The sequence below is a fragment of the Phaseolus vulgaris genome, chromosome 3 (genome assembly GCF_000499845.2).
Source record: "Phaseolus vulgaris cultivar G19833 chromosome 3, P. vulgaris v2.0, whole genome shotgun sequence".
Classification (NCBI taxonomy): domain Eukaryota; kingdom Viridiplantae; phylum Streptophyta; class Magnoliopsida; order Fabales; family Fabaceae; genus Phaseolus; species Phaseolus vulgaris.
In genome coordinates, this window is record NC_023757.2 from 49,310,275 (window position 1) to 49,336,650 (window position 26,376).

The following is a 26,376-nucleotide window of genomic DNA, read 5'->3' on the forward strand; positions in this document are numbered from 1 at the left end:
TTGGTTTTATCTTTCCTGCACGTATCATCTGCTTTGCTGTGTACTACCTTATGCACTTATTTTTTCCTTGAGTTAACCCATGCATTTTCGTTCCATGCAGATAACATGTTGGGCAAAGGCATGCTCGCTGAACTGAAGGCGCTCGCCCGAAACCACGGGTTGGCGACGGGTTCTCAAACGGTGCCCAACTCGGTGGTGGAGACAGCCATCGTCCAAGGGCGATCACCACCCAAGGAACCTGCCCAACGCAAGAAATTGGTCCTCAAGAGACCTAAAAGGAAAGCCCCTCAGGTGATCCACGAGGAAGAGGAAGAAGATGACGAGGCCACCGAAGACGGTTTGGTCTCAAAGAGGAAAAGGGTGGCACCTTCTTCACCGCCTGCTCCACCCCCTCTTCCAACCTCAACACCTCCATCGACGCTTGCTCCTCCTCCATCATCGCCACTCCCACGGGCTCCTGCCTCACCAGTCCAAGCGGTCCCACTGGCCACTGCGCCACCTGCAGTTGAGGCCCAAGAGCCAAACTTCATGGAGGACCCCCCAAGCGCCTCTACACCATATGTGTCAGCTGGAGGGGGTCTCCCTTCAAACGCCTCAGCTGCAGAAGTTGCTCCAATCGGGGATGAGGTTGCTCACACCTCTCCGATTCTGATCACCGAATCCCCGATTCCGTCGCCACGCCAGGAAGCGCCTACTGAAGAACCCGCTAAGGAAGGTGGCGACGAGAACCAACAACAGGCTCACCTGGTACCTCTACAAGCAGCAAACATCCCTTTGGAGGTCACAAGGATGTGGGAGCCTCTAACTGCCAAACTGAAGACCATAACAGAAGATATCCCAGCGATCATAACCAGAGCTGTGGAGAGCTCAACCAGGAGGCTCCAAGACGACTTCTTCAACCTCAAAACCGAAAACAGCACTATGAGGGTCGAGGTGGAGAAGTTGTCTTTCAACCTGACGCTCGCAGAAATCGAACACTCCCGAGTGGAGGATGCCATGAACACCGAGCTCAGGCTGGCGCGCAAGGAGGCCGCTGACCTTCGCCACAAGGTGCATCAACTTGCTCAAGAGAAGGTTGAACTGGAGAGCAAGATTGTGCCCCTTCGCGTCAGAGTGGTTGACCTGGAGGCCCTCATGAAGGCTGACGCCGTCAAGGTGCAAAAACTAGAGAAAAGGTCAGCTGACCGAGAGACCCTCCTTGGGCAGGTGGAAAAGGCGAGGGACGACGCCATAGCTGATCTTGCCAAAGCCAACGAAGAGAAAGGAAAGGCAGTTGCTGAACTGGCCCAAGCGCAAGCGGAATCCAAAAAGGTTACTGAAGACCTTCTCCAGGCTCAAGAGATCAATGAACAACTCAAGAAACAGGTTGAAGAGCTGGAGCAACAGAATAAAGAGCTGAAAGAGCAAACTGAAGACCTCAAGAAGCGGATTGAGGAACTTCAGAAGCAAATTGAAGAACTCAAGCTGAACTCCGCTCAAATTCTGGCTGCTGGATTCGAAGCTGCGCGGGAACAATTTGCTTGCCTGTTCCCCGACCTGGATCTCAGCATGGTGTCGCTGAACAATGAAGTGGTGGATGGAAAAGTCGTTCCTGCTGAAGACTAATCAATTCTTCTTCATCTGCTACCTTTGTGCTTTCCCTTGTATTATAACTTGTAATAAACTTTATGTCCCTTCGTGTATATGCTCTAAACTGTTAACTGTTAATGACAAAGGCTACGTTTTCCCTTTTATAACTTCTTCACTCGCTTCAACTTTCCTTGCTTGTTTAATTTCAAAGAAATGACTTAGGAAAACTGTAGGTACAACCTTTGGCTTAACTGCTTCGGATCACTTCAGCCTTAAGCAACAAACACTTAACAATTCGTAACCTTAAGGCAATTAACCTTATCGTAAAAATATCCCTCAAGCAATGAACTGTAACCCAGTCACTGGCTTAAACACCGCTCCACTCGACCTGCTTCACCAAACAGGTCTTTTAACCTTCTCGCCGCTGTTTGAACTCTTCCCGATCGCCAAAGACTCTTGGTGATATCAGCTTCTTTCTAGCCTCATGCTTTGGCCATTGTTTCTTTGTCTGGGGGTAGAAACGCCTTTTGGGATCCTTCTTTACCTCCCTGAACTTCAGAACAAAAGACCGGTTGACTAGGCGTTCTCTTCGAACCTACCTTAGCCACCTTCCAAACTTCTTCCACCCTCTGCACCATACCTGAACTCGTTTGAGACGAGAAAGATTTTATCTTGCCTAAGCTCGCATGTAGGCGAGAAGGTCTTTAACTCGCCTGAACTCGCTCATCGGCGAGAAGGTCTTTAACTCGCCTCTACATTGCCCCAGGGGTTACATCTTCTCGCCCCCAGAAACACGGAGGACTTTTTACTGGCGCCTCTACATTGCCCCAGGGGTTACATCTTCTCGCCCCCAGAAACAGGGAGGACTTTTCACTGACGCCTCTACATTGCCCCAGGAGTTACATCTTCTCGCCCCCAGAAACACTGAGGACTTTTTACTCTTCATCGCCTGCACTCGCTCGACGGTGAGGAGGTCTTTATCTTGCCTCAGAACGCGCGAGGGCGTTGAGGTCTTTCATCTGGTGCCTCCGATCGCCGAAAGACGATGAGGACTTTAAAACTTTAACTGGTGCCTCCAATCGTCGAAAAACGATGAGGACTTAAAAACTTTAACTGGTGCCTCCAATCGCCGAAAAACGATGAGGACTTAAAACTTTAACTGGTGCCTCCAATCGCCGAAAAACGATGAGGACTTAAAAAACTTTAACTGGTGCCTCCAATCGCCGAAAAACGATGAGGACTTAAAAACTTTTTAGAAAACATGCGATATATCTTTACTTGCCTTAAATCATGTACAAGCGACAAGGTCTTTCTTCAAAACTTTTGGGAAAAAGCAAACATGCAATCTGAAAACGCCTTATACTTCGAAAACTCTTCTTTTATTGGGTGGCCTCATTAAAAACCCTCCTTAGGGAAAAAAGAGTGCCCCCTTCAAACTGTTTCATCAGAGACATTGTAATATGACCTTTGTGTTTGTCTTTACTTACAAAGCTCTTAACTATAGTACAACTTCAGGTGCGTGGCGTTCCAGGTGCGAGGAATCGCCCCTCCTTCCAGCGTCTCTAAGCGGTAGGCGCCGTTCCCGAACACCTCGGTTATTCTGAACGGTCCAGTCCACTTGGGCGACAGTTTATTCTCCATCTCGTACTGGTGGGCCTTCCTCATCACCAGATCGCCCTCTCTAAACTGCCTTGGCATCACCTTCGAGTTGTATCTTCGTTCGATCCTCCTCTTCACCGCCTCAACTTTCAGTCTCGCCTCTTCCCTGACCTCGTCCAGTAGATCCAGGTTCAGCCTTCTCTCTTCATTCGAGTCTTCCTCTACGAAATTCTGGAATCTCGGCGAGCTCTCCTGGATCTCTACTGGGATCATGGCATCACACCCATAGACCAAGCTGAACGGGGTCTTATGGGTTCCTGACTGCTCGGTGGTGTGGTACGCCCAGACTATACGGGGTACCTCCTCAGCCCAACTTCCCTTGGCTTTCTCAAGCCTTCTCTTCAAACCTCTCAACAACACCCGATTAGCTGACTCCACCTGGCCGTTTGTCTGAGGGTGCTCGACGGATGCAAACACTTGTTGAATTCCCACCCATTCGTAGAGCTTCTTCAGCAGGTGGCTTGCAAACTGAGTTCCATTATCCGACACCAGGCGTTTAGGCACTCCAAACCGGCACACGATGTTCTTCCACACGAAACCTTCGATCTTGTGTGCGGTGATCTGGGCCACTGGTTCTGCTTCGATCCACTTGGTGAAATATTCAATCGCCACCACCAAGTAGTTCATCTGCCTGATCGCCAGCGGGAAAGGTCCCAGGATGTCGATTCCCTAGGTATGAAATGGCCAAGGGCTATAAATCGACTTCAACTCCTCGAGAGGCGCCTTATGCCAATCGGCGTGCTGCTGGCATTGTTTACAACATTGGGCATACTTCTTGCAATCTTCTCTCATGGATGGCCAGTAGTATCCTGCACGGAGAGTCCTCGCGGCCAGAGCTCGACCCCCGACGTGGCTTCCGCATATACCTTCGTGGAGCTCCGCCATGATTCTCGTGCACTTCTCGCCGTATATACATTCCAGGAGCGGGTGAGTGAACCCAAACCTGTACAGATCGCCATCAATCAGGGTGTACTTGCTAGAATTCTTCTTTACCTTCCTAGCCTCAGTCGGATCCAGCGGGAGAAGGCCATCTGCCAGGCACCGCTTGTACTGTGTTATCCAAGTGTCTGGCTCATGGGTAGCGCAGACCTGTATCACATTCACCTTCTCTCCTCGGCATGCTCTAATTCTCGGCGATCTCAGAGTTTCTTGCGTCAGGGACTTATGGCTTCTCGCGGCGTTCTCCGTCGACTTGCTGATCTGAAGGACCAGGTGATCTGCCACAAATGCTCTTGGCGTCTTCAGAGTTTCTTGAATCACCGTCCTCTGCCTACCCCCCTTGCCTGAGCTGGCGAGCTTAGCTAGCAAGTCAGCTCGAGCATTCTGCTCTCTGGGTACATGTACTACTTCAAAGGAGGCAAAGGAACTCTTCAATTCCTGCACGTACGCCAAGTAAGCCGCCATTTGTGGATCTTTAGCCTGTAACTCGCCTGTTACTTGCCCCGTGACTAGCAGTGAGTCACTCTTAGCCATCAGCACCCTAGCTCCCATCTCCTTGGCCAGCAGAATCCCGGCGATCAGCGCCTCATACTCTGCTTGATTTTTGCTGGCTTTGAAGGCGAACCTCAGAGATTGTTCGATCAGCACGCCGTTGGGTCCTTCCAATATGACTCCAGCATCGCTGCCCTGCTGGTTCGACGATCCATCCACTGAAAGTACCCAACGGAAATCGTATCCTTCAACCCGCGTCGCCTCTGATGAGAGCTCAACCACGAAATCTGCAAAGATTTGCCCCTTGATCGGGCCTCGGGGCTCATATTTAATATCAAACTCTGACAACTCTACTGCCCACTTCACCATCCTTCTCGCAACGTCGGGTTTCTTCAAGACCTTCTGGATGGGCAGGTCAGTCATCACCAGTATTGTGAAACTATGGAAGTAGTAGCGCAACCTCCTCGCCGAAAACACCACAGTCAGCGCAGCCTTCTCCAGGGCCTGATATCTCGTTTCGGGGCCCTGCAACACCTTGCTCACAAAATAGATAGGCTTCTGAGCCAGATCTTGATCCTGAGCGAGCACCGCACTCACCGCCCTCTCAGTTACAACAAAATACAACCTGAGAGGGATTCCCACCAGCGGTTTGCACAGAACCGGCGGGCTCGCCAGATACTCCTTCAGTTTGACGAAAGCTTCCTCGCACTCTTTCGTCGAAACAAACTTATTATTGCGCCGCAGACACTGAAAATAGGGATGCCCCTTTTCTCCGCTAGCTGACACGAAGCGAGATAGGGCTGTCATCCGACCTGTTAGCTGCTGGACTTCTTTTACCGTAGCTGGGCTCCTCATCGCCAAGATGGCGGCACACTTGTCTGGGTTGGCTTCTATTCCTCTTTCAGTCGAGGAAACCCAAAAACTTTCCAGCCTCCACGCCGAAAATGCATTTCTCCGGATTGAGCTTTAACTTGAACTTGGCGATCGTCGTGAACAATTCTTCCAAGTCTGCAACGTGCTTGCTTTTTTCCTGCGAGGTCACGACCATGTCATCGACGTACGCTTGCACGTTCCTTCCCAACATTGGTGCAAGTACTCGATCCATCAGCCTCTGGTATGTGGCCCCCGCGTTCTTTAGCCCAAACGGCATCACCTTATAGCAATAGCACGATCTCTCCGTCATGAAGGCTGTCTTCTCTTCATCCATGGGATGCATCTTGATCTGATTATATCCTGAGAAGGCATCCAGGAAACTCAGCAACTTACACCCTGCAGCACTATCGACCAGGGCATCTATGCTTGGTAAAGGATACGAATCCTTTGGGCAAGCTTTGTTCAGGTCGGTGAAGTCGACGCACATGCGCCATTTCCCGTTACTCTTCTTTACCAGCACGACATTTGCCAGCCATTCAGGGTACTGGACTTCTCTGATGTGGCCTGCAGCGAGGAGTTTCTGTGTTTCGTCCCTGATCGCCTGCCTCCTCTCCTCGTTGAATTTTCTTCTCCTTTGTCGCACTGGTCTCACCAAATTGTCCATCGCCAGATGATGGCACAAGAAGTCGGGATCAATCCCGGGCATGTCTGAAGCGGACCATGCAAACGCGTCCAGATGCCGCTCAATCACCTCGGCGATCTGGTCCTGGAGCTCGACCTCCAGAGATCTTCCCAGCTTGAAGATCTTTCCTCCGATCTCCTTTTCGAGCCACTGCTCGACAGGTTTTGGCCTGAATTCTCTGGCGATCACCGCCCTGGCGATTCCCTGCTCCCTCGCTTCCTCAGGGCGATTCCGCTCCTCTTCCTCCTCCAGACCAACATCCTTCTCCCCCAGTTCAGCGTCCACCATCTCCACATCTCTTCCGGCGGCCTCCTCTGTTACCGTCGATCTGGGCTTCACACCGGGAGGTGGGGTGGTTGTTACATAACTCACCGATCTCTTATTTTTCAGGCTATTCTCATAGCACTTTTTCGCTTCTTTCTGATCAGACTTGATCGTGATCACCACCCCTTCCATGGACGGCAACTTTACCTTCATGTGCCGAGTCGACGGGATGGCGCCTATCCTGTTAAGCGTGGGCCTTCCCAACAGGATGTTGTATGCTGAAGGAGCGTTTACGATGAGGTACTTGATTTTCTCCGTCCTCGATCCAGCCTCATCTGTAAACGTGGTTCTCAGCTCAATGTACCCCCTGACCTCCACCTGGTCACCAGCGAACCCATATAGACACCCTCCATAGGGCCTTAGCTGGTCAAGGGGCAACTCCAGCTGTGTGAAAGTCGGCTAGAACATCACGTCTGCCGAGCTTCCTTGGTCCACCAGAACTCTGTGGACCTTCCTTCCCGCTGTAACCAACGAAATGACTATGGGATCGTTGTCATGGGGCACAACGTCCCGAAGATCCTGTTTGGTGAACGTAATGTCCACTTCCGGCGAGTGATCTTCAAACATACCCACTGTCATCACCGATCGCGCGTACTTCTTCCTCTGCGATGCGGTGCATCCACCACCTGAGAAGCCCACTGCAATGGTGTGGATCTCCCCGTGGATAGGCATCTCGTGTTGCTGGGTTTCTCCACCTGCTGGCTGGGAACTCGACGCTCCCCCCGTCCTCCTGTCCAGCAGATAGTCATTTAGGAACCCGCTCTTAACCAGATCGTCGAGCTGATATCCCAAAGACAAACACGAGTCCAAAGTGTGGCCAAAACCTTGGTGAAACTCACACTAGGCATCCGGCTTTGACCCCAGCACCTTGTCGCCCACCTTCTCAGGCGCTTTCAACCTAGCAGATATATTAGGAATGGCGATTAGATCCGCTAGTCCCATGACAAACTTGTGCTTAGGCGGGCGATTGTATTCCCGGCGTGCTGGTTGCTGGCGCCCCTGGCTCCTTCCCTTGTTCCTCCTGTCGTAAGGATGGCGAGTCCTCTGGTCCTTCCTGGCCGCCGCCGCTGTTTCCAGCACCCTCTGCGGCTGGATCCTGGTCTGGGCGCGTGGCCTGGCGGAAGCCACGCTTCCTCTCTTCTCGGCGACTTCACTCTCGTCGGCGATGTGAGCCACCGTAAGTCGCCTGACTTCAGCAAACGTCGCGGGGTGAGCCCTGATCAAGGCCTCGCAGAATGGTCCTGGCTGCACGCCCTTCTTGAAGGCATAGACCAGCATTTCTTCATCCTTGGCCGGCGATCTGACCATCTGCGCTCCAAAGCGATTCAGGTAATCTCTGAGGGACTCTCCATGGTACTGCCTTATATCAAACAGATCATAAGACACCCTGGGCGGTGCCTTATTCAGGATGTACTGCTCGACAAAAATCTTCGAGAACTGTTGAAAATTGGTTATGTGGCCGTTAGGCAGGCTCACAAACCACTCCATCGCCGTTCCCTGGAGCGTACTCACGAACATCTTGCAGTAGACGGCGTCTGACCCTCCCGACAACATCATCTGCGTATGGAACGTGGTTAGATGAGCCTCTGGATCCTCCACGCCGGTAAAGACAGCCTTAACCGGAACCACGCTCGTGGGAATAGGCGTGTCAGTAATCGCCTGAACAAAAGGCATAGGGAAAACACGAGGTGGCGTCGACGGCGCCACCTCTTCAGCAGAAGAACGCCCTTGCTGCTCCTGAAGAGCTTGACGCAGCTCCTCAGTCACCTTGCTAAGCTCCTCGTTCCTGGCTCGAGCGGCGACCAGATCCTCATGTATTCTCGCCTGCTCTACGCGTGAGGCTTCCACAGTTGCCTGCAACGAACGCATCATCTCTGCCATCTGCGCCATGGTCATGGCGGCGACGCCTTCGGCAGCAACGGGCGCAACTGAACTTGAACGATTGCTTCTCATTTTTCTCATGAACTCAGCGAATCTCAGAATGCAGCGAACGACACTTCAACCACGATCGAGTCAGCGATCAATCGGAGAAAACAGTGCGAAACTGCGCAAGAGAACTCAAGAACACCGTAAACCTTCAAAGAAAACCACAACTTCACCAGAAACCACCGCTTCCCCACGGACAACCAAACGAGCGAAAGAACTCGAACTTCCACCAAACAAATTTCGTGTAAACAGCAGGAAACCTCACTCCACCGATCGAAAAGCCAAACGAACGGTATAAAACGCGAATTCACCGAACGAAACTCAAGCAAACAGCGAACGATGGTTGCACCAGCACACAACCATGCAGAAAACTTCGAAAACTTCCAAGAACTCACGCTGTGGATGGGAGCAAGTTTTACACGGCCCCACGGTGGGTGCCTGATGATCCTGCCTGTTGACCGGAACGCTGGAAACTGCCTCGTCAAAGGATCGACATGCGCACCGCTTCTCACCTCCGTTCCTCTTCGAGATCCACCTCAAGAACCTGCAAAGAAACAGAGCGGCGCCGCTGCGGCCGATCGCACTCCAACGCTCAAGTCAGTGACCGAATCACCAAATACTAAGAGAACAAGAACCGTGCAAATCCTCTCTCACAGTCAGCTCTACAACTCGCAAGCGTAAAGAGTACATACTGAACGTGCGTACCTCAGAAAGTTTGTTGAGAACTCTTATATACCTGGTTGTTTTCTCTCTCCTGGCAGTTACAGACCTGGACACGTGGCTTGCATCCAGTCGTACACGTGCCATCATCTGGAGCCTCCTTGACTTGGCGCTGCTTCTACTCTCATTTTGGCTAAGTTACTTATGCATGGTACTGCCTAGTGCATAGCTAACTTGGGAGTGCGATCTCTACTGGAGTTGGCGAGTTAGGGTGTCCTCATACACCTTCCCTGTGGTCTCGCCGGTCGCCCTCATAATTTGCTTCTCCTTCATCTTCGGCGATGTGCTTTCTCCGGCGATCTCCAACTGCTTGGTCGCCCGAGTTCACATCTGGCGACTTCGTATTTAACCTGGTGATCGCCTATTCTGATATGCTGGAGATCGGAACACGCCAACTTAAGTACTGGCGGCTTCACGAGCCCCCCGACTTCCTTCCCTTTTGCCAGCCTGGCGCCTTGCCAACACGCCTATACTGTAGCAGGATGCCACGTCATCACTCCCGACTACCAGGGCGGTACACCCTTCTACAAAATACATTACTTCTTCCTTCTTAAAAAGGGAGTTAGAAAAACATACCAAGATAAATGAAACAAAATTATTTCCAGAGAAGCCAGAAACAAAGCCCGCTCCAACACTATTGTCACCTCCGTCGCTGTCAATAGCTCCATCACCGTCTGCATATTAAATTTGTAAATATTTACAGGCCTACCTGCTATATTATTTTTGTCATGGTCTCATAATTTAGAAGCGACCCTAATATAAGTATATATATATATACACGAAAAAGCAAGCATGTACTTATTCTCTGGTAGAGGGGCATGAGGTACTTGGATCAACCCTACTCTTAAAGACCCAAAATTGATATAACAATATGGACAAATTCAAATAGAAAAATGGAGATGTTGCTTTTAAGATAATCTTGGGAAAAATCTATGGTAATATGTGGATTGAACTATTTGAGAGATTTTTTCACAATACTGATGTGATTTTGTTTTGACCAAGATAGACTGATGCAGGCGTGCCAAATCCAATTGAGCATGAAATCGGCAAGTCTTGGTTGATTGTGGCATTGGCTTGGCAAAGATGCAGTTGGAGGCAAGTATGGAGCAATATATAAAGTCACAGATCCCTCTCATAGCTCCATATATAAGCCCAGAACATGGTGTGGTCCAACTCCTCTAGATCACTTTTGCCAAAGATATGGTTATAATTAAGAACAGGTGCTAAAGTGGAGATAGCAAATGGGCCTTGCATTACAATACAACGTGGACTGTTTCTTCCTGCACCTCCATATATTTTTCTCTCACCTTCATAAAATTTTATATTTCTAAAAATACCTCACTTTAATATTCTGGATTACGTAATCTGGAAGTCTTTTTTCAAATTTGTAATTAGCTTCCAAATTACATAATCTAGAAGCATTTTTTCTAAAGCATGGTTAGTTTCTGGATTATGTAATCCAAAAATCTTTTTAGCTTCCGGATTATGTAATCCAAAAGTTTTTTTTTAAATATGTGTCCGGTTTACATCTAGAAGCTATTCTATGGGGTGACACAAGAAGGATAAAAAAAATATTTTTACATATTGTATGGAGTGACAAAAGAAGCTATGGAGGTGCAGTGTACAACGTGTTAGCCCTTTTATATCATGCATGGCACTAACATCTCATGTTGCCCATGCCAAGGCTATATGATCAAGATAGCATATTTTTGGATTCATCATTTTTTTTTTGGCTCTTCTATAAAATAAAGTCATGAGTCACAACTTTTAAAAAAAATAATAATTGAGGAACACTACTTTTTCATTAAGAAGTTGCATCGTGAAGTGAACTTGTTCATTACAATACACAATCTTATAAGGTTCACTTGGTAGCATCTCCTTCAAATGTTCTACAAAGTGAAATATTTATTACTTCCTTATTCAAATTCACAAGACATAAAATTAATGACAGAACTGTGAATCTTGTGCACTCAAAATACCATGGTGTCTTTGAATCACTCTTCAATCTATCATATACGAGAATATGTGAAAACTTTCTTTTCACACATTATGAAACATATTTATTCGATCTTCCATATAATTTTTTTTAAAAGCAATTTTTTTTTTAATAAATATGAATTATTTCAGGGGTGATCCAATCCTTGATTCGATCTTTCATATTAACATTCTCTCCTTAGTGTGAGATACTTTTGTAATATCATTTCAGTGTATCATATCCATGTCGTTTATTTCTTCAAGAACCATCACTCACAAATAAGATATATTATATTTCAATATTATTGAAATAACAATAATGATGTTTTTAAGAAAAGATGATGATTAATTATTATAGTTTCTCTTTGATAATAATTTCCTTTTATGTTTTCTTATCATGAAAGATTTAACTTTAACATGTTTATTTTATGTAGATGTTAATTTTATGTTTATTTAGCTTTTTAAAAATTTTACTGTCAATGATAAATTCATGTGATACATGAAAGATGTGAAATATTAAAATAAAATTATTCTTTCAATATATGCTTGATTCTCTTTTAAGAGTGGGTCGGCTTGTCTAATATGATTTTTTTACCAAGTCAGAATATAAAGTGAATCCAGATTGTCATCCCTAGAAAAAAAGATAGTTTGACGAAAAAGATAGTTTCAAATGTAAAATATGATGAAAATTGTATTGATATAAGGATTATCTTATAATAATTATTGCATTGTCTTGGAAATACTCACTAATAATATTCGAAAGGTCAAGAGAGTGAGAGACCATTATCTTACAGAAACCAAGTGTAATTAGAAAAAGATAAAAGAATAAAACAACTTTGATATTGTATCAAAGTCTAACGGATAAATCCAAAATATTAAAAATATACTAAGCAAATATAAGGTACAGAAAGTAAAAGCCTAAAAAACAGTATGAATATGTGACTTATTAACGGCTCACTAGAGTGTTTTTTAGATATTACAACTTAATCTAATTGATCTTGACTTTATCATCGGAATAGCTTGTAGGTACATCCACCTGAATGAGAGAAGATGACACCCACCTGACTAAGAAAGCTTAAACCTACCTGTCTAAAAGAACTTAGACCCAGTTGTCTGAGAGAGTTTGTTTGAGATAACCATATATGAAAACATATAAAGACATTTACTAGAAGAAACCGGAAGGCCGCGAGGAGGGGAAAATCAAAGTAGTTATTTTAGTTTTATGTTAATCCCTCTAAGAACAATTATATTAAAGTACCCATCAGCATCCTTTCAAATATGAAAGTCAAATTAGAAGATGGAGAGATGGTTTAAAGTCCACAAGTAATTTCTCACCAAAATGGATGGGCAAGGGTCCACAAAAGCAAAACGTTGGACTATTAGGCGATGTGGTGGTTCATCAAAACTAAACAAAGTTGTTGTATGTTCTACAACAAAACTTTGTTAAGCGAACATATATATATATATGCATAACCGAGATTGCGTGTAAGAAAGCTGTACAAATCCTTTGATTAGATTTTATTCATGTGAACGGTGCTGTGGTGTGGGATCATATTCATTTTTATAAAAACTCTGCCTAGCTAATAGATTGAAGCAACACATAGCTTGATATCTTGGACAAATAAACACATTTCTTAACACCTAACTCAGAGACTTATATTCTATATCGACTTATGAAAGACTTCATGTATGAAAAGAAGTATTACAAAAAGATAGCTATTGCCGATAAAAAAAAACAAAAAGATAGCTATTTCTTTTTTCAGAGTCCAAATTCAAAATAATTTACGTTTAATTCATCAAAACCAACAAGACCTTCAAAAATATTGGTGTACGCAATTGTTACATTTACAATTTTTGTAGTTGGCAAAAATTAAAAAAAATGCAGTTAGCTACCAATATCTTGAAATTTGTCCTTTCGTAAAAAGTAATAATATATTGAAAATTCCAATTTTTTATATAATTACATTATAACTTTTTAATGTTATTATTTTAAATTTTTTATATCATTTAATTAAAAATTTACTCGTTGTCAAATTATCATTAGTATCTTTCCTCTGTGTGTGGCAAGTAATAACAACCCAGCACCAAACCTCACTAATCTAAGTTAACCTTTCTCCAATATAATAAACCTTTCTCCATTCTCAACAATTTCACAGCTTAACGTAGAGTGATCACAGAGAGAGAGAGAGAGTAGAGAGCATGGTGAACCTTGTGGCAGCGCAGAGGCCATTGCTGCATGGGCTAATGAAGATGGCGGGAATCAGGCCGTACACGGTGGAGATTGAGCCCGGGACCGTGATGAGTTTCTGGGTCCCTTCTGAGACCATAACGAAGCCCAAGAAAAAGGAGGAAAAGCCCAAAATTATAGCGAAGCCCAGCAAGCCCACGGTGGTTCTGGTGCACGGTTTCGCGGCGGAAGGAATCGTGACGTGGCAGTTCCAAGTGGGGGCGTTGACGAAAAAGTACGCTGTTTATGTTCCTGATCTTCTCTTCTTCGGAGGGTCTGCCACCGATAAGGCGGACAGGTCCCCAAGGTTTCAAGCGGAGTGTTTGGTGACGGCGTTAAGGAAACTTGGGGTGGAGAAATGCATAGTGGTTGGGTTCAGTTATGGGGGAATGGTGGCGTTTAAGATGGCTGAGATGTGGCCTGAAATGGTTGAAGGCATGGTTATTTCTGGTTCCATTTTGGCCATGACGGACTCAGTGAGCAGCACCTCGCTGCAAGAGCTTGGGTTCTCTTCTTCTTCGGATCTCTTGCTGCCTAACTCTGTTAAGGGTCTTAAGGCTCTTCTGTCCCTCGCTGCTCACAAAAAACTCTGGTTTCCCAATCGTTTGCACAAAGATTTTCTCCAGGTATCTCTCTATCTATACCTTATTTTCCCACTGCTTCTACTTTCACACTTCAAAACCTAAACATCTTTATTATTTAATAATTCAATAAATTAATATTTAGTCTTAATCATTTTCACACTTTTTTATACCTTATATTTCTTGCTTTTGAAAAAAAAAACAATTCTCTCCATATAACTCTATCCATTTCTTCATAAACATATGGCATAATTGATTTTGCATAATCATTTATACAAGCTTAACACTTATAAGACCATGTCAGCACCAAGGAAGAGAGTGCCATTAATTTGAATATAGAAATGGAGAACACAGAGAGTGGGGATGTTTGGTGTTTCTGAGCGACTGGAAATCACCAAAGGAGATATATAACTCCATAAACAGTAGTACGTGAGCCATATTAAAATAGCCTCAAAATAGTACATGTACTTTAAAAAGGGTCAGCAAATTTTATTACAAAGCCATTTGATAAAGGAAACAACACAGGTACCATGATTTTATGGCGACAAAGACGAAAAGAAGAAGGTCGATTAGTTCAACCACCTTCACCTAATAAGCAGTTACATACCAAAGTTTGAAAATAAGGATTTTGATTATCACCTTACATCAGTATATTTATTAGTTTGTGTAAAGAAATACATACAAATTCACTAAACTCTACACAAATGGTTCACGATAATAAAATAAGGTAAATATTAAAATTAAATGAAGAATCAGACAGAAAAATTTAAATTTGATATATTTTTACGGTCAGAAATTCACTAGAAAAGAATATGAAATTACAATAGAACATAATGAACTTTTGATTTTAAGTTAAAGATAATTATTCATTATAAGATCTTATTTATATAGTTAAAGTTTGCTAATTAACTTCCAAAAGAGTAGACGGTCTAGCTTGAAGCTTTGGTCAAGACAAATTATAAACACTCTAACCACTCACAAAATGTCAAGGCACGTGCAGACCATAAGATATATATAACAGAACCAATGAGAGTAGCATTTGGAAGATGTCTCATTTTTTTTTTCTACAAAGTTGATGGAATTATTCCAAAGAATGAAGGAGAGTGAGTCCCGGGTGGAAAGTGAAGTTAAAAAACAGTTTCTGTGCGTAAAACATACATGTTTGAAAGCTTGATGGTAAAGATGGTTGAAGTTTTGTTGTGGGATTATTATTTGCAGGCGATGTTTACGAATAGAAAGGAACGGGGTGAATTATTGGAGGGCTTAGTAGTTGACAACAAAGATATCGTCATCCACAATTTTCCACAGGTAGTAAAAAATTGACAGTAATTTGCACTGCTAGCTCTAGATGCATGACCTTCGTGCTTACTTTGCAGAGAATACATCTCTTATGGGGCAAGAATGATCAAATTTTCAAAGTGGAGCTTGCAGAAAATATGAAAGAGTAAGGGAAGAAGCCTAGTTATTGTTGTTTGTTAGAGTAGTTGCAGTGAATATTATTAACATGAGTGATGTATGGAATGACAGAGAACTGGGGGATGGCACAACATTTGAATGCATAGAGAAAGCTGGTCACCTGGTTCACCTGGAGCGACCCTGTGTCTACAATAGATGCCTCAAGCACTTTCTTGCTTCCTTCTTTCCCAATAATCATTAACGTATTCAATCTATTACATCTTCTTCTTTACCCTAAGATGGAGGAGATATCTAATACCTACGCTGTCTCTCATATTCATTATATTCTAAACACCTATACACTACTTTTCCTATGTATCTTCCTTCCTTTTTCAATTATTGTTTTACTTTAAATTTTGAAATGAAAGTATTGCTTTTCTTAAATTTTTGAAATATTAAAAGGTTGTTAAGCACTTGAATGAAACAAAATTTATTAAAAAATATTATTAACTATAACTCAACTTTATAAAATCAACTTATAAATTAAATTTTATATATCCATTATATATTATCTATTAAATATTATCTCCAATAAAACTATAGAAATTAATATAATGATATTTTTCTTAATTTATTATTTAGGATAAATTATAAATTTAACTACAAGTTATTGCAATAAATGTTAGGTTTTAAAGGAGTAAAAAGAGAGAGAATAAAGTTTCTTTACACTCTAACTGAAAAAAAATAACCATTCAACTATCACTTTTTAAAATAAAATATTATATTTATAATAAAATAATAATTTTTAAGTGCCAATTGAACGAGACTCGTGTACTAGATAATTCAAAATAAAATACATTATACAAAATAATTGTGTCCTAGATAATGTACAGAACCGTGATAAATTAACACTCTATTTTCACTTGATAGAGTGAAAACAACCACAATCATTGTATTTCTTAATTTGATTAGACGCACATAGGAGAAGCAGCCAAAACTACGCAATAAGAATATTATTAGGTAGTAATTCAAGTCATCCAGGTGAATAACAGAGTTACTGCTTTAATTTATGACCCCATGTTTACCGTAGGCACCTATTCCCTGGCAAAATACACAATTCGTAATAGGAAATACACTATGACTAGGAAGGTTTTTCCCTCATTCTTTTGCTACAATATTATTTAAAAAAAATTATCAGTAGCTTGTACAGTAAAGGAACACTTGCACAGATTTTTCACCCCCTTCATTTGTTACACAAAATTTGATACATAATAAATACAAAGACCTAAAAAACACATGATATCGGACTCCTCATTTAAGTTTAAACGAGACAGACTACCTGTGTGCTCTCCCAAAACATATCTATCTGAAGGAAAACTGAATTTCTTCCAATGTTCTTCCCTTGGTCTCTGGGACAAATTTCGCTATAAAAGCAATAGTCATGGCAGCTATTACTGCGTAGATTGTAAATGTCCCTGTAGACAGTAAAGTCAGCATTGCATTGATATTGATATAAGCATACAAGAAAGACATTATACACACACTCACCTCCACTGCTCCAATTTAAAAGTATGTTAGCTGTCATCGTGACCACCCACGCAATCAGCCAATTTCCCATTGTTGCTATACTGCCAGCAAGCCCCTTTATATTCACAGGAAGTATCTGAAATGCATTATTAAACAATTAACTCGAGACCTGCAATCATGATTCAATATCCAAAAGTGGCATGGTGGCTCAGATCAAAAGAAAAACGAGAAAACCTATCAGAATTAACTAAATAGTAAATAATGTAACAATTACTGGATTCTTCCTCCTTTTGATTATTTGTTTTGAATGCTGAAAGTATTTCATACCTCAGACATTATCAGCCAAGGGATGGGTCCAAGACCTAGAGAGAACCCAATCACCATAACCTACAACATTCGTGATCGTCAATCAGACGAATGCTAAAAACTTAAATTGCAAATTGTACAAAGAAACTCCAACCAAATCCAAGAAACATACCACAAGTCCAACAGCAGAAAGTGTTCCTAAAATGCTGATTAGATGTGAATCCTCTGATACAACCCCCTGGTATCAATCAATAAAATAGTTAAAAGCATAGGTAGTCTTATGAAATTGAATTAAGACTGTTAGATATTATTAGATATAATTAGATATTATTTGATATTATGAGATATTATAGATATTATTTGATATTATGAGATATTATAGATATTGTTAGATATCTCATATTTATGTAATGGGCTTAGCCCATATGTATTTTTTTCCTATATAAACATAACCCTATGTGTTCAATATACACAAGGGATTTACCCTATTCTTTTCTTTTCCTTTAATATGGTATCTAGAGCATAAGGTTAGAGTTAAGGGTTTAGGGTTCAATTTTTATTGGTGAATCCACTATTCACTGGAATTTTTCAGCCACCACCCCCACTGTCTCGCCGGACCTTCACCGGACCTTCGCCGGACCTTCGCCGGAGACGCCGCCGGAATCGCTGTCGGAGCCTTCATCTTTGTTGCTCCCGCCAATTAACCGGTGACTGGATTTGTCCTTATCTTTTATGGCTTCTTCCGCTTCCGCTGCCACTATGGCTTCTTCTTCAGTCATTATGTCGGATTCATCTATTTATACTAATTACGTCAATGTTCATCTTTCCATTGACAAATTGAATGGAACCAATTATGACACTTGGGCATCAGATATTAAATTATGGCTTAAGAGTCAAGGTTATGTTGATCATCTTACTCATCCTACTCTTCCTGAAAATGAGGTTGTTCGTTGGTCGAAAATTGATGCTCAATTATGCATTGTTATCAAATCGACCATTCACTCATCTTTAAAACAAATTTTTCGTACCTATGAAACATGTTCAGAAGTTTGGGAACAAGCAAAATTATTATATACCAATGATACTCAACGTCTTTATGGTGTGTGTCAAAATCTTCTCACAATTGTTGCTCCCAAACGTCTTGATGGTACAATGGCAGAATATCTAGGTAAACTTCATGCTCTTCTTCATGATTTTAATGAGTTATTACCTCCTGCCTCTACTCCTTCTCAAGAACTAGAACAAAGATCCAAGTTCTTCATGTTATTGGGTTTACATGGTCTTCCTGATGATTATTCTCAGGTTCGTGATCAAATTTTGGGATCTCCTATTGTGCCCAATTTTACTTCCACTTGTTCTACCCTTTTGCGCGTGCCAGGTAAACACACCGCTGATATAACGTCTCATGTTGATGACTCTTCTGCTTTAGTATCTCAGCATAATGATCGTACTCGCCCTCACAAGCCGGGCAAAGGGCGTCACAAGTGTGACCATTGTGGCAAACTTGGCCACAAAATTGACAGATGTTATGCCTTACATGGTCGTCCTCCTAGATCTGTTGCGGTTGCTCAAATTGCCCCTGTGCAACCTTCTACCATGGACCATACTTCAATTGATACCCCAAGTCAGCCTGCTATTTTCAATGAAATTCTTAAATGGTATGAGGATCGTCAGAACCCTAGTTCCACGGTTTCTGTTGCACATTCAGGTACATCTTTTGTTGGCCTCACTCACTCCACTTCCCATGGCCCTTGGGTTCTAGATTCAGGTGCCACTGATCACATTACTGGTAATAAATCTTTTTTCTCTTCCCTATCTACTACGGGTTATTTACCTTCAATTACCATGGCCAATGGATATAGGGTACCATCACATGGTGTTGGTACTATTAATCTTTTTTCATCTTTATCTATTGATAATGTTCTTTATGTCCCTGGGTCTCCATTTAACTTATTATCCATTAGTCGTCTCACTCGTTCCCTTGACTGTGTTATTTCTTTTACCAAAGATTCTGTTACTTTACAGGACCGGAGTTCGGGACGGATGATTGGCACCGGATGTGAGTCTCATGGACTTTATCAACTACAGATCTCTGCACATGTTGGCGCAATTATGGATTCTCCATCACTCATTCATGCTCGGTTGGGTCATCCTAGTCTTGCCAAGATGCAACAGCTTGTTCCAAGTTTGTCTAATGTGTCTACTTTATCGTGTGAGTCGTGTCAGTTAGGGAAACACATTCGTAGTTCTTTTCCTCGTAGGGTCTCACAACGTGCTTCATCTCCTTTTGCCTTAGTTCACTCTGACATTTGGGGACCAAGTCGTATTAAGTCTAATTTAGGATTTCAGTATTTTGTTACTTTTATTGATGATTATTCAAGATGTACTTGGGTATTTTTAATGAAAAACCGTTCTGAGTTGTTTTCTATATTTCAAATATTTTACAATGAAATTAAAAATCAATTTGGAATTTCCATCCGAATTTTGCGCAGTGATAATGGACGTGAGTATCTTTCTCATTCTTTTAAAAATTTTATGGCTTCTCATGGTATTCTTCATCAAACTTCATGTGCTTATACACCTCAACAAAATGGGGTAGCTGAGCGCAAGAATAGACATCTTGTTGAAACAACTCGTACTATTTTAATCCATGGTGATGTTCCTCAGCGTTTTTGGGGTGATGCTGTTCTTAGTGCATGTTATCTCATTAATCGCATGCCATCTTCAGTTTTAGATAACAAAATTCCTCATTCTATTTTATTTCCACATGACCCTCTCCACTCTTTACCTCCCAAAGTTTTTGGGTCCACATGTTTTGTTCATAATTTTAGTCCTGGTCTTGATAAATTATCTCCTAAGTCACACAAATGTGTCTTTTTAGGGTTCACTAGATCACAAAAAGGATATAAATGTTTCTCACCGTCTTTAAACCGTTATTTTATTTCAGCAGATGTCACCTTCAGTGAATCTTCCCTTTACTTTAAGTCTTGTCCTTCTCCTTCAATTTCTTCATCTAATCAAGTTAATATTCCTCTTGTTGTGCCTAGTGCACCTAACAATTCACCACCGCCGCCAACTCTTCAGGTGTATAGTCGTCGTCAACCGTCTCATCGTCCATCAGCAGACTCTATTCTGGTGCCAACACCTCATCCCCCTCCGGCTCCTATAGTTGAACCTCCGACTGTTGAACCTGATCTTCCTATTGCTATCCGTAAAGGTATACGTTCTACTCGTAATCCCTCTCCACATTATACTGCTTTGAGTTACCATAGACTATCTCAACCCTTTTATACCTGCCTTTCGTCTATTTCTTCTGTATCCATTCCAAAATCTGTAGGTGATGCCTTAGCCCATCCTGGTTGGCGTCAGGCCATGCTTGATGAAATGAATGCGCTTCAGAATAATGGAACTTGGGAACTTGTTCCTTTACCATCTAGGAAATCTGTTGTTGGTTGCAGGTGGATTTTTGCTATCAAAGTTGGTCCTGATGGTACTATTGATCGTCTCAAAGCTCGTCTTGTGGCTAAGGGTTATACCCAAATTTTTGGTTTAGACTATGGTGATACTTTTTCTCCAGTAGCAAAGATGGCCTCTGTTCGCTTATTCATAGCTATGGCTGCTCTTCAACAATGGCCTCTTTATCAACTGGATGTTAAAAATGCTTTTCTTAATGGGGATTTGCAGGAAGAAATTTATATGGAGCAACCTCCCGGTTTTGTTGCTCAGGGGGAGTCTTCTGGATTGGTATGTCGTCTTCGCAAATCCTTATATGGCCTCAAGCAGTCTCCTAGGGCTTGGTTTGGAAAATTTAGCAATGTTGTTCAACAATTTGGTATGACTCGCAGTGAAGGCGATCATTCAGTTTTTTATCGTCACTCGAGTGCTGGGTGTATCTATCTTGTAGTATATGTTGATGACATTGTTCTTACAGGCAGTGATCACCATGGCATCTCACAAGTAAAACAACACCTTTGTCAACACTTTCAGACCAAAGATCTTGGCAAACTCAGATATTTCTTGGGGATTGAGGTAGCACAATCCAATACTGGTATTGTTATCTCTCAAAGAAAATACGCATTAGATATTTTGGAGGAAATTGGGTTGATGAATTCGAAATTTGTTGATACTCCCATGGATCCCAACGTCAAGCTTCTACCCAATCAGGGGGAGCCTCTTTCAGATCCTGAGAAGTACAGGAGATTAGTTGGAAGATTGAACTATCTCACTGTTACTCGTCTTGATATTTCCTTTGCAGTCAGTGTGGTGAGTCAATTTCTTAATTCTCCATGTGAAGATCATTGGAATGCAGTCATTCGTATAGTGAAGTACATTAAAGGCTCTCCTGGAAAAGGTTTGTTATATGGTCATAATAACCATACTAAAGTCGTTTGTTATTCAGATGCTGATTGGGCAGGATCTCCATCTGATAGAAGGTCAACTTCTGGTTATTGTGTCTCCATTGGTGATAACTTGATCTCTTGGAAGAGCAAGAAACAAAGTGTTGTGGCAAGATCTAGTGCAGAAGCAGAATATAGAGCTATGGCCTCGGCTACTTGTGAGCTTATTTGGCTTAAACAGTTACTTAAAGAATTGCAATTTGGAGAGGTTACTCAAATGACACTGATATGTGATAATCAGGTTGCTCTTCATATTAGCTCAAATCCAGTTTTTCATGAAAGGACAAAACATATTGAGATTGATTGTCATTTCATTCGAGAAAAGATTATATCAGGAGATATCAAGACTGAGTTTGTTAATTCAAATAATCAATTAGCAGATATTTTTACTAAACCCTTACGAGGACCTAGGATTGATTACATTTGTAACAAGCTGGGTACATATGATCTATATGCACCAGCTTGAGGGGGAGTGTTAGATATTATTAGATATAATTAGATATTATTTGATATTATGAGATATTATAGATATTGTTAGATATCTCATATTTATGTAATGGGCTTAGCCCATATGTTTTTTCCTATATAAACATAACCCTATGTGTTCAATATACACAAGGGATTTACCCTATTCTTTCTTTTCCTTTAATAAAGACAATACCATTACTATTACTAACCTCTAGATAGAATGCTGTTGAAACAATGACAAGGCTAACTGTCATTATACATGATGAAATCTGCAGAAGTAATAAGAGATCAAATTTCTTTTAACTTAATAACCATATTTTAGTGTAGTAGATATTAGAAAACGATTATGACAGAATGAAGTTTGCTTCATACTCACTATTAAAAGCAGCCTCCGACCACTTTTGTCCACCAGCCACGTGGAAATTCCAGTTGCTATGACCTGAAAAAAGAAAGCTGATAATAAGAGCTGAATTCACATTCATTATATTCGCATTAAACATGATATGCAGCCTAGGCTTTATTATGCAACCTGAATGGCACCAAGTCCAACTGTAGCAGCATCGCTTGACGAAATTCCTGTTACAACACAGAAATTAAACACCATATCAGGAGCAATTGAAATCCGGGAGGCAATAAAACTGTCATCTAAATCCAAAAATCAGTTTTTGTTACCAAGTGTGTGAACACTCAAACCAAAAAAAATAAATTCTAAAGTAGATCAGAATTAGCCATCTTTACTTTCCTTTCAGTCAAACACATCATTAGGACATTCAAATCAGCTGAGTAAGTTTAATGAACTAATGAAGCGGATTTTATGCCATTCAGATACAATTTTCAACATATATCTAACATCTCAAACCATGCTATACTTCATGTAAAGGAATTTTGAGTATTTGAAGGTTAAAAACTCCCTTCACCCTACAGATCATTGAACACCAATCACTCACCCTCCTCTCACCTTGGTGCACATCCCCACCCCCAACCAATAAAATTGTCAGCCAAAATTAAATATAATTCAACAGTTTATAGGTAGATCTAAACCTGCGTTTGCAAAGATGGTAGTTGAATAGAACAAAACTCCATTGATGCCAGATAATTGCTGAAGAACAAGTAATCCAATACCAATCTGCAGGAGCTCAATTAGCAAAGAATGCTCGACATTTTTTATAAATGACAATAAGTCATGCTTGGGAAGAAAGGATTTAAAAAATAACTTATACAGCATCATATTATACCATTAAGGGAAACCAATATCTTTTCCTCTTGAGATCTGCAAATCGGATTGCAGCTCTTTTTCCTGTTGAAGCCACAGATCTCTAGAAAAGCAAAATGGTTAGCAGTGCATTTCAGAAACAAAAATTAAGCTGCACCTGGAAAAATTTAGCCACACAAATTACCCAAAAAATACCTTAATTTCATAAACTTCCACAGATATGTCGGTGTCAAATCCTCTTAATACTTGCAAAGAAGTCTCAAACTCATCTGTCATCCCCATCTTGGCCTATACTTCCCCACCAATCAGGAAAGATAAATAAAATGAAAGAAAAGCAGAAAGATAATCAGCAAGAGTATAAAATGCCTTGCCATCCTTTTTCAGGAAGGAACAAGTATTTTAGCAAAGATTAAAAGTACAGAAATTTGATCAGCATGATGCATAACTTATCCATACCAACCATCTGGGGGATTCTGGTATGAAAAATAACCCAGGTATTAATACTGTACAAGGCAAAACTCCTGCAGCAGAACATAAAATATTTTTTGTTATTATTTAGATTTCAGAAACCAAGTAAACCTCTCGTAACTTCCTAAGAACATCATGTAGCAGACACTTCAAAATTGTAGTCATCTATGTGTCATACCCATGTTGGACATGTGTGACAATTTGGGTTTGAATACTTCTAACTGCATGTTACATTTTGTTTACATTCATTTATAAAAATATTAAACTGAGATAAAATATCAATTAGAAAAATTACAGCATTTATCATGTCAACAACAACTCATGCTCACTCTTCAAATAAGATTCCCTCGTTTGATTTAAAATTTGTATTTTATGCTAATTTTATACGTTTAAAATTATTATGTCATATCTATGCTTTCTATCCCAATCAAATTGTACTCCCCTATCCCATGGTGAACCATATTTTATTTTATAAATGTTGCTCGTCCCCTACACACACAAATTCCTTATATTCCCGTTTTCTGTAAAAATTTTATGGAACTAATTTGTAACCAAGGTACCTAAGAGTTCCATTCATCCATCCACAAAATCCGAGCCAAGTAAATAACTACAAATTTACCTAAAATTGCAAGCACTCTCCAGTTGACAAAAAGGCCCAACAGATAAGCCAGCAGAATGCCAATTGTAACAGAGAGCTGAGCCAGAAAAATTACAAAAATAGTGAATATTAAACTTCACATAAAACAAAAATAAATAAATAAAACTATGAGAATTGTTGTGCAACAATGGATATCAACCTGGTTCACTGATCCAAGGCTACCTCTCATGTTTTGAGGAGCAATCTCAGCTATATATACAGGAACCTATTAAAAACAAAAACCAGAAGCCAGACCACGTTCACTCAGCATTCTAACCAATAAGCCAAACCAAAAGAAATGATTAAGAAAGTCGATCCAATTTACCACATAAGAGATGATCCCAACGCCGAAACCTTCCAACAACCTCCCCATAAACAAAAACGAGGAATCCTAAAAAAGCAACAAAACATCACTGATTTACACAGCCATGGCCGCTTGCTGATTAAAAAAAACACAGCCATAACCACAGCATCAAAACCAAACCACTCGTACTTACTTTGGCAAAAGAAATAGAAAGCCACCCTATTATATTGGGAATTGCAGCAATCATCAACGACTGCAATGTTAAAAAACATGCCAATAATCACCAATCACTCTTCACATTAATAGATTTTCCTTGAAAAATGTTGTCCTCAAAACAAACACAAAATAAATAAACCAATAAAATACCCCTTTGCGCCCTATGTATTCAGCTATCTGACCACTTGCTATAGCCCCCACCATCGCTCCCACATTCGACAAAGATCCAAACAAAGAGAACTACAAAAAACTCAACATATTAAGCATCAAAACTTTAAAACTTAACCACGGAAAATATAATCAAAAGAACAGACATATACATAGTAGCACCTCCGAAACTGAGAGCTTTAGATCGCGTACTATAGCCCCTTGCGTTGGAGAAGAATACCCACACTGTACCAAAAAAATTCAAAATAATTAAAAAAAAAAAAAAGACCTTTTTCTATCCAACTCCTTTACCAATAATAACAAACATTAACAAAAATCTTATCCATCAATAGATGAGGTGGACTACATGAAACACGCGATTCGTGCTACATTGAATCTAAATTCTGTATCCTACTCCTTTTACTGATAGATACATACACTAGAGCCAATCATAACGCCTGCGGGCAAAGTTCTACTTCCAGATGTTTTTCGCAGTTGTATATCATGTTGGAACTCAAGATAATTGTTTAAGCTATCTAACACCTTTAAACTAACGAGAAATGTCTATTCCATGAAAAAGCACAGCAATAAATCTGATGATTTTAATAAAATCAAGTACATGCATAACAAATTGTAAAAGTGAGATAAAATCAAGTATATGCACACTCCTCGGTGTTTTCTTACTGTGAAGCCGAATTGGATAGGACCCAAAGCGACGATGAGGACGCAGAAGAGGACAGAGACAGCGCCATCGCGGATGACCTGAGTAGAGGATCCCATGATGCTGGACTGCCTCGAACCCATCTTGTACCAACTCCCCGTGTGGAGAAACGGTTTCTGAAGATCCCTTGCATCTCCACCCTCTTCCCTGAAACTCATCCTCAAAATCCAACCAACCACTTCCAACCAGTGGCTCTCGAAACCTGAAACAAATTATACTCGCAGGTACAAGATGTTTGCGAAAATGTCCCACGTGGGGTGAGGATTTGGAACGCTGCTTTGCTGTGCTGAGCTGTGACGAGTAGTGTCGCTTGTGATGTTAGTGAGAGACTAGAAGCGTCACGTTTCGATGCTTAATTAAAACTGTGAATTCGGTCCACCAAACAGGGAATTATGATTGATTTATGAAGGAAGGGCAAAGTGGAGTGTTGCTCTGGTTTGCCTTGGGTTTGCTTTGGTGGTTTCAAAATATCTGGTGAGTGACGTGGTGATCTCAATCGCGCTGTTGTTTTGGATTTTTGCTCCTACTTACGGAACTCAATTATTCGTTAATGTGTGCTGCATATAGTAACAAATCTAAAAGCCTAATCCTCGTCACCAACTTATATATGC

At 41.4% G+C, this 26,376-nt stretch overlaps 2 protein-coding genes across 3 annotated transcripts; one reads left to right on the plus strand and one right to left on the minus strand.

Annotated features, from left to right (window-relative positions):
- Positions 1-13,092: 13,092 nt before the first annotated feature.
- LOC137808393 (uncharacterized) lies at positions 13,093-15,805 on the plus strand. The gene is made up of 4 exons (XM_068609472.1): positions 13,093-14,011; positions 15,185-15,274; positions 15,343-15,410; positions 15,494-15,805. The coding sequence occupies exons 1-4, from the start codon at positions 13,358-13,360 to the stop codon at positions 15,621-15,623; spliced, it is 942 nt and encodes a 313-aa protein (XP_068465573.1). The 5' UTR covers positions 13,093-13,357; the 3' UTR covers positions 15,624-15,805.
- Positions 15,806-16,511: 706 nt separating this feature from the next.
- On the minus strand, positions 16,512-26,342 carry LOC137808394 (sugar transporter ERD6-like 6). Of its 2 annotated transcripts, XM_068609473.1 has the most exons (18): positions 25,729-26,342; positions 25,228-25,290; positions 25,048-25,137; positions 24,875-24,934; positions 24,703-24,768; positions 24,538-24,603; positions 24,360-24,435; positions 23,729-23,793; positions 23,468-23,560; positions 23,295-23,375; positions 23,101-23,185; positions 22,589-22,635; positions 22,436-22,498; positions 22,269-22,328; positions 17,367-17,432; positions 17,216-17,275; positions 16,910-17,024; positions 16,512-16,836 (listed from the first exon to the last, which is right to left on the minus strand). In XM_068609473.1, the coding sequence occupies exons 1-18, from the start codon at positions 25,921-25,923 to the stop codon at positions 16,724-16,726; spliced, it is 1,464 nt and encodes a 487-aa protein (XP_068465574.1). In that variant the 5' UTR covers positions 25,924-26,342; the 3' UTR covers positions 16,512-16,723. The 2 variants fall into 2 exon arrangements, 1 of the variants encoding a protein (XP_068465574.1); XR_011080705.1 differs by lacking the exons at positions 16,512-16,836; positions 16,910-17,024 and having other exon boundaries at positions 17,210-17,275; positions 17,367-17,487; positions 22,243-22,328; positions 25,729-26,294.
- Positions 26,343-26,376: the final 34 nt, after the last annotated feature.

Coding starts and splice junctions, on each gene's coding strand:
- LOC137808393 (XM_068609472.1), top strand. CDS start 13,358: ATGGTGAACCTTGTGGCAGCGCAGAGGCCATTGCTGCATGGGCTAATG. Junction 15,275..15,342: donor TCATCCACAATTTTCCACAG/GTAGTAAAAAAT, acceptor CTTACTTTGCAG/AGAATACATCTCTTATGGGG. Junction 15,411..15,493: donor CTTGCAGAAAATATGAAAGA/GTAAGGGAAGAA, acceptor ATGGAATGACAG/AGAACTGGGGGATGGCACAA.
- LOC137808394 (XM_068609473.1), bottom strand. CDS start 25,923: ATGAGTTTCAGGGAAGAGGGTGGAGATGCAAGGGATCTTCAGAAACCG. Junction 24,436..24,537: donor GCCTTGGATCAGTGAACCAG/GTTGATATCCAT, acceptor TTTCTGGCTCAG/CTCTCTGTTACAATTGGCAT. Junction 23,376..23,467: donor TGGAAGTTTATGAAATTAAG/GTATTTTTTGGG, acceptor TTGCTTTTCTAG/AGATCTGTGGCTTCAACAGG.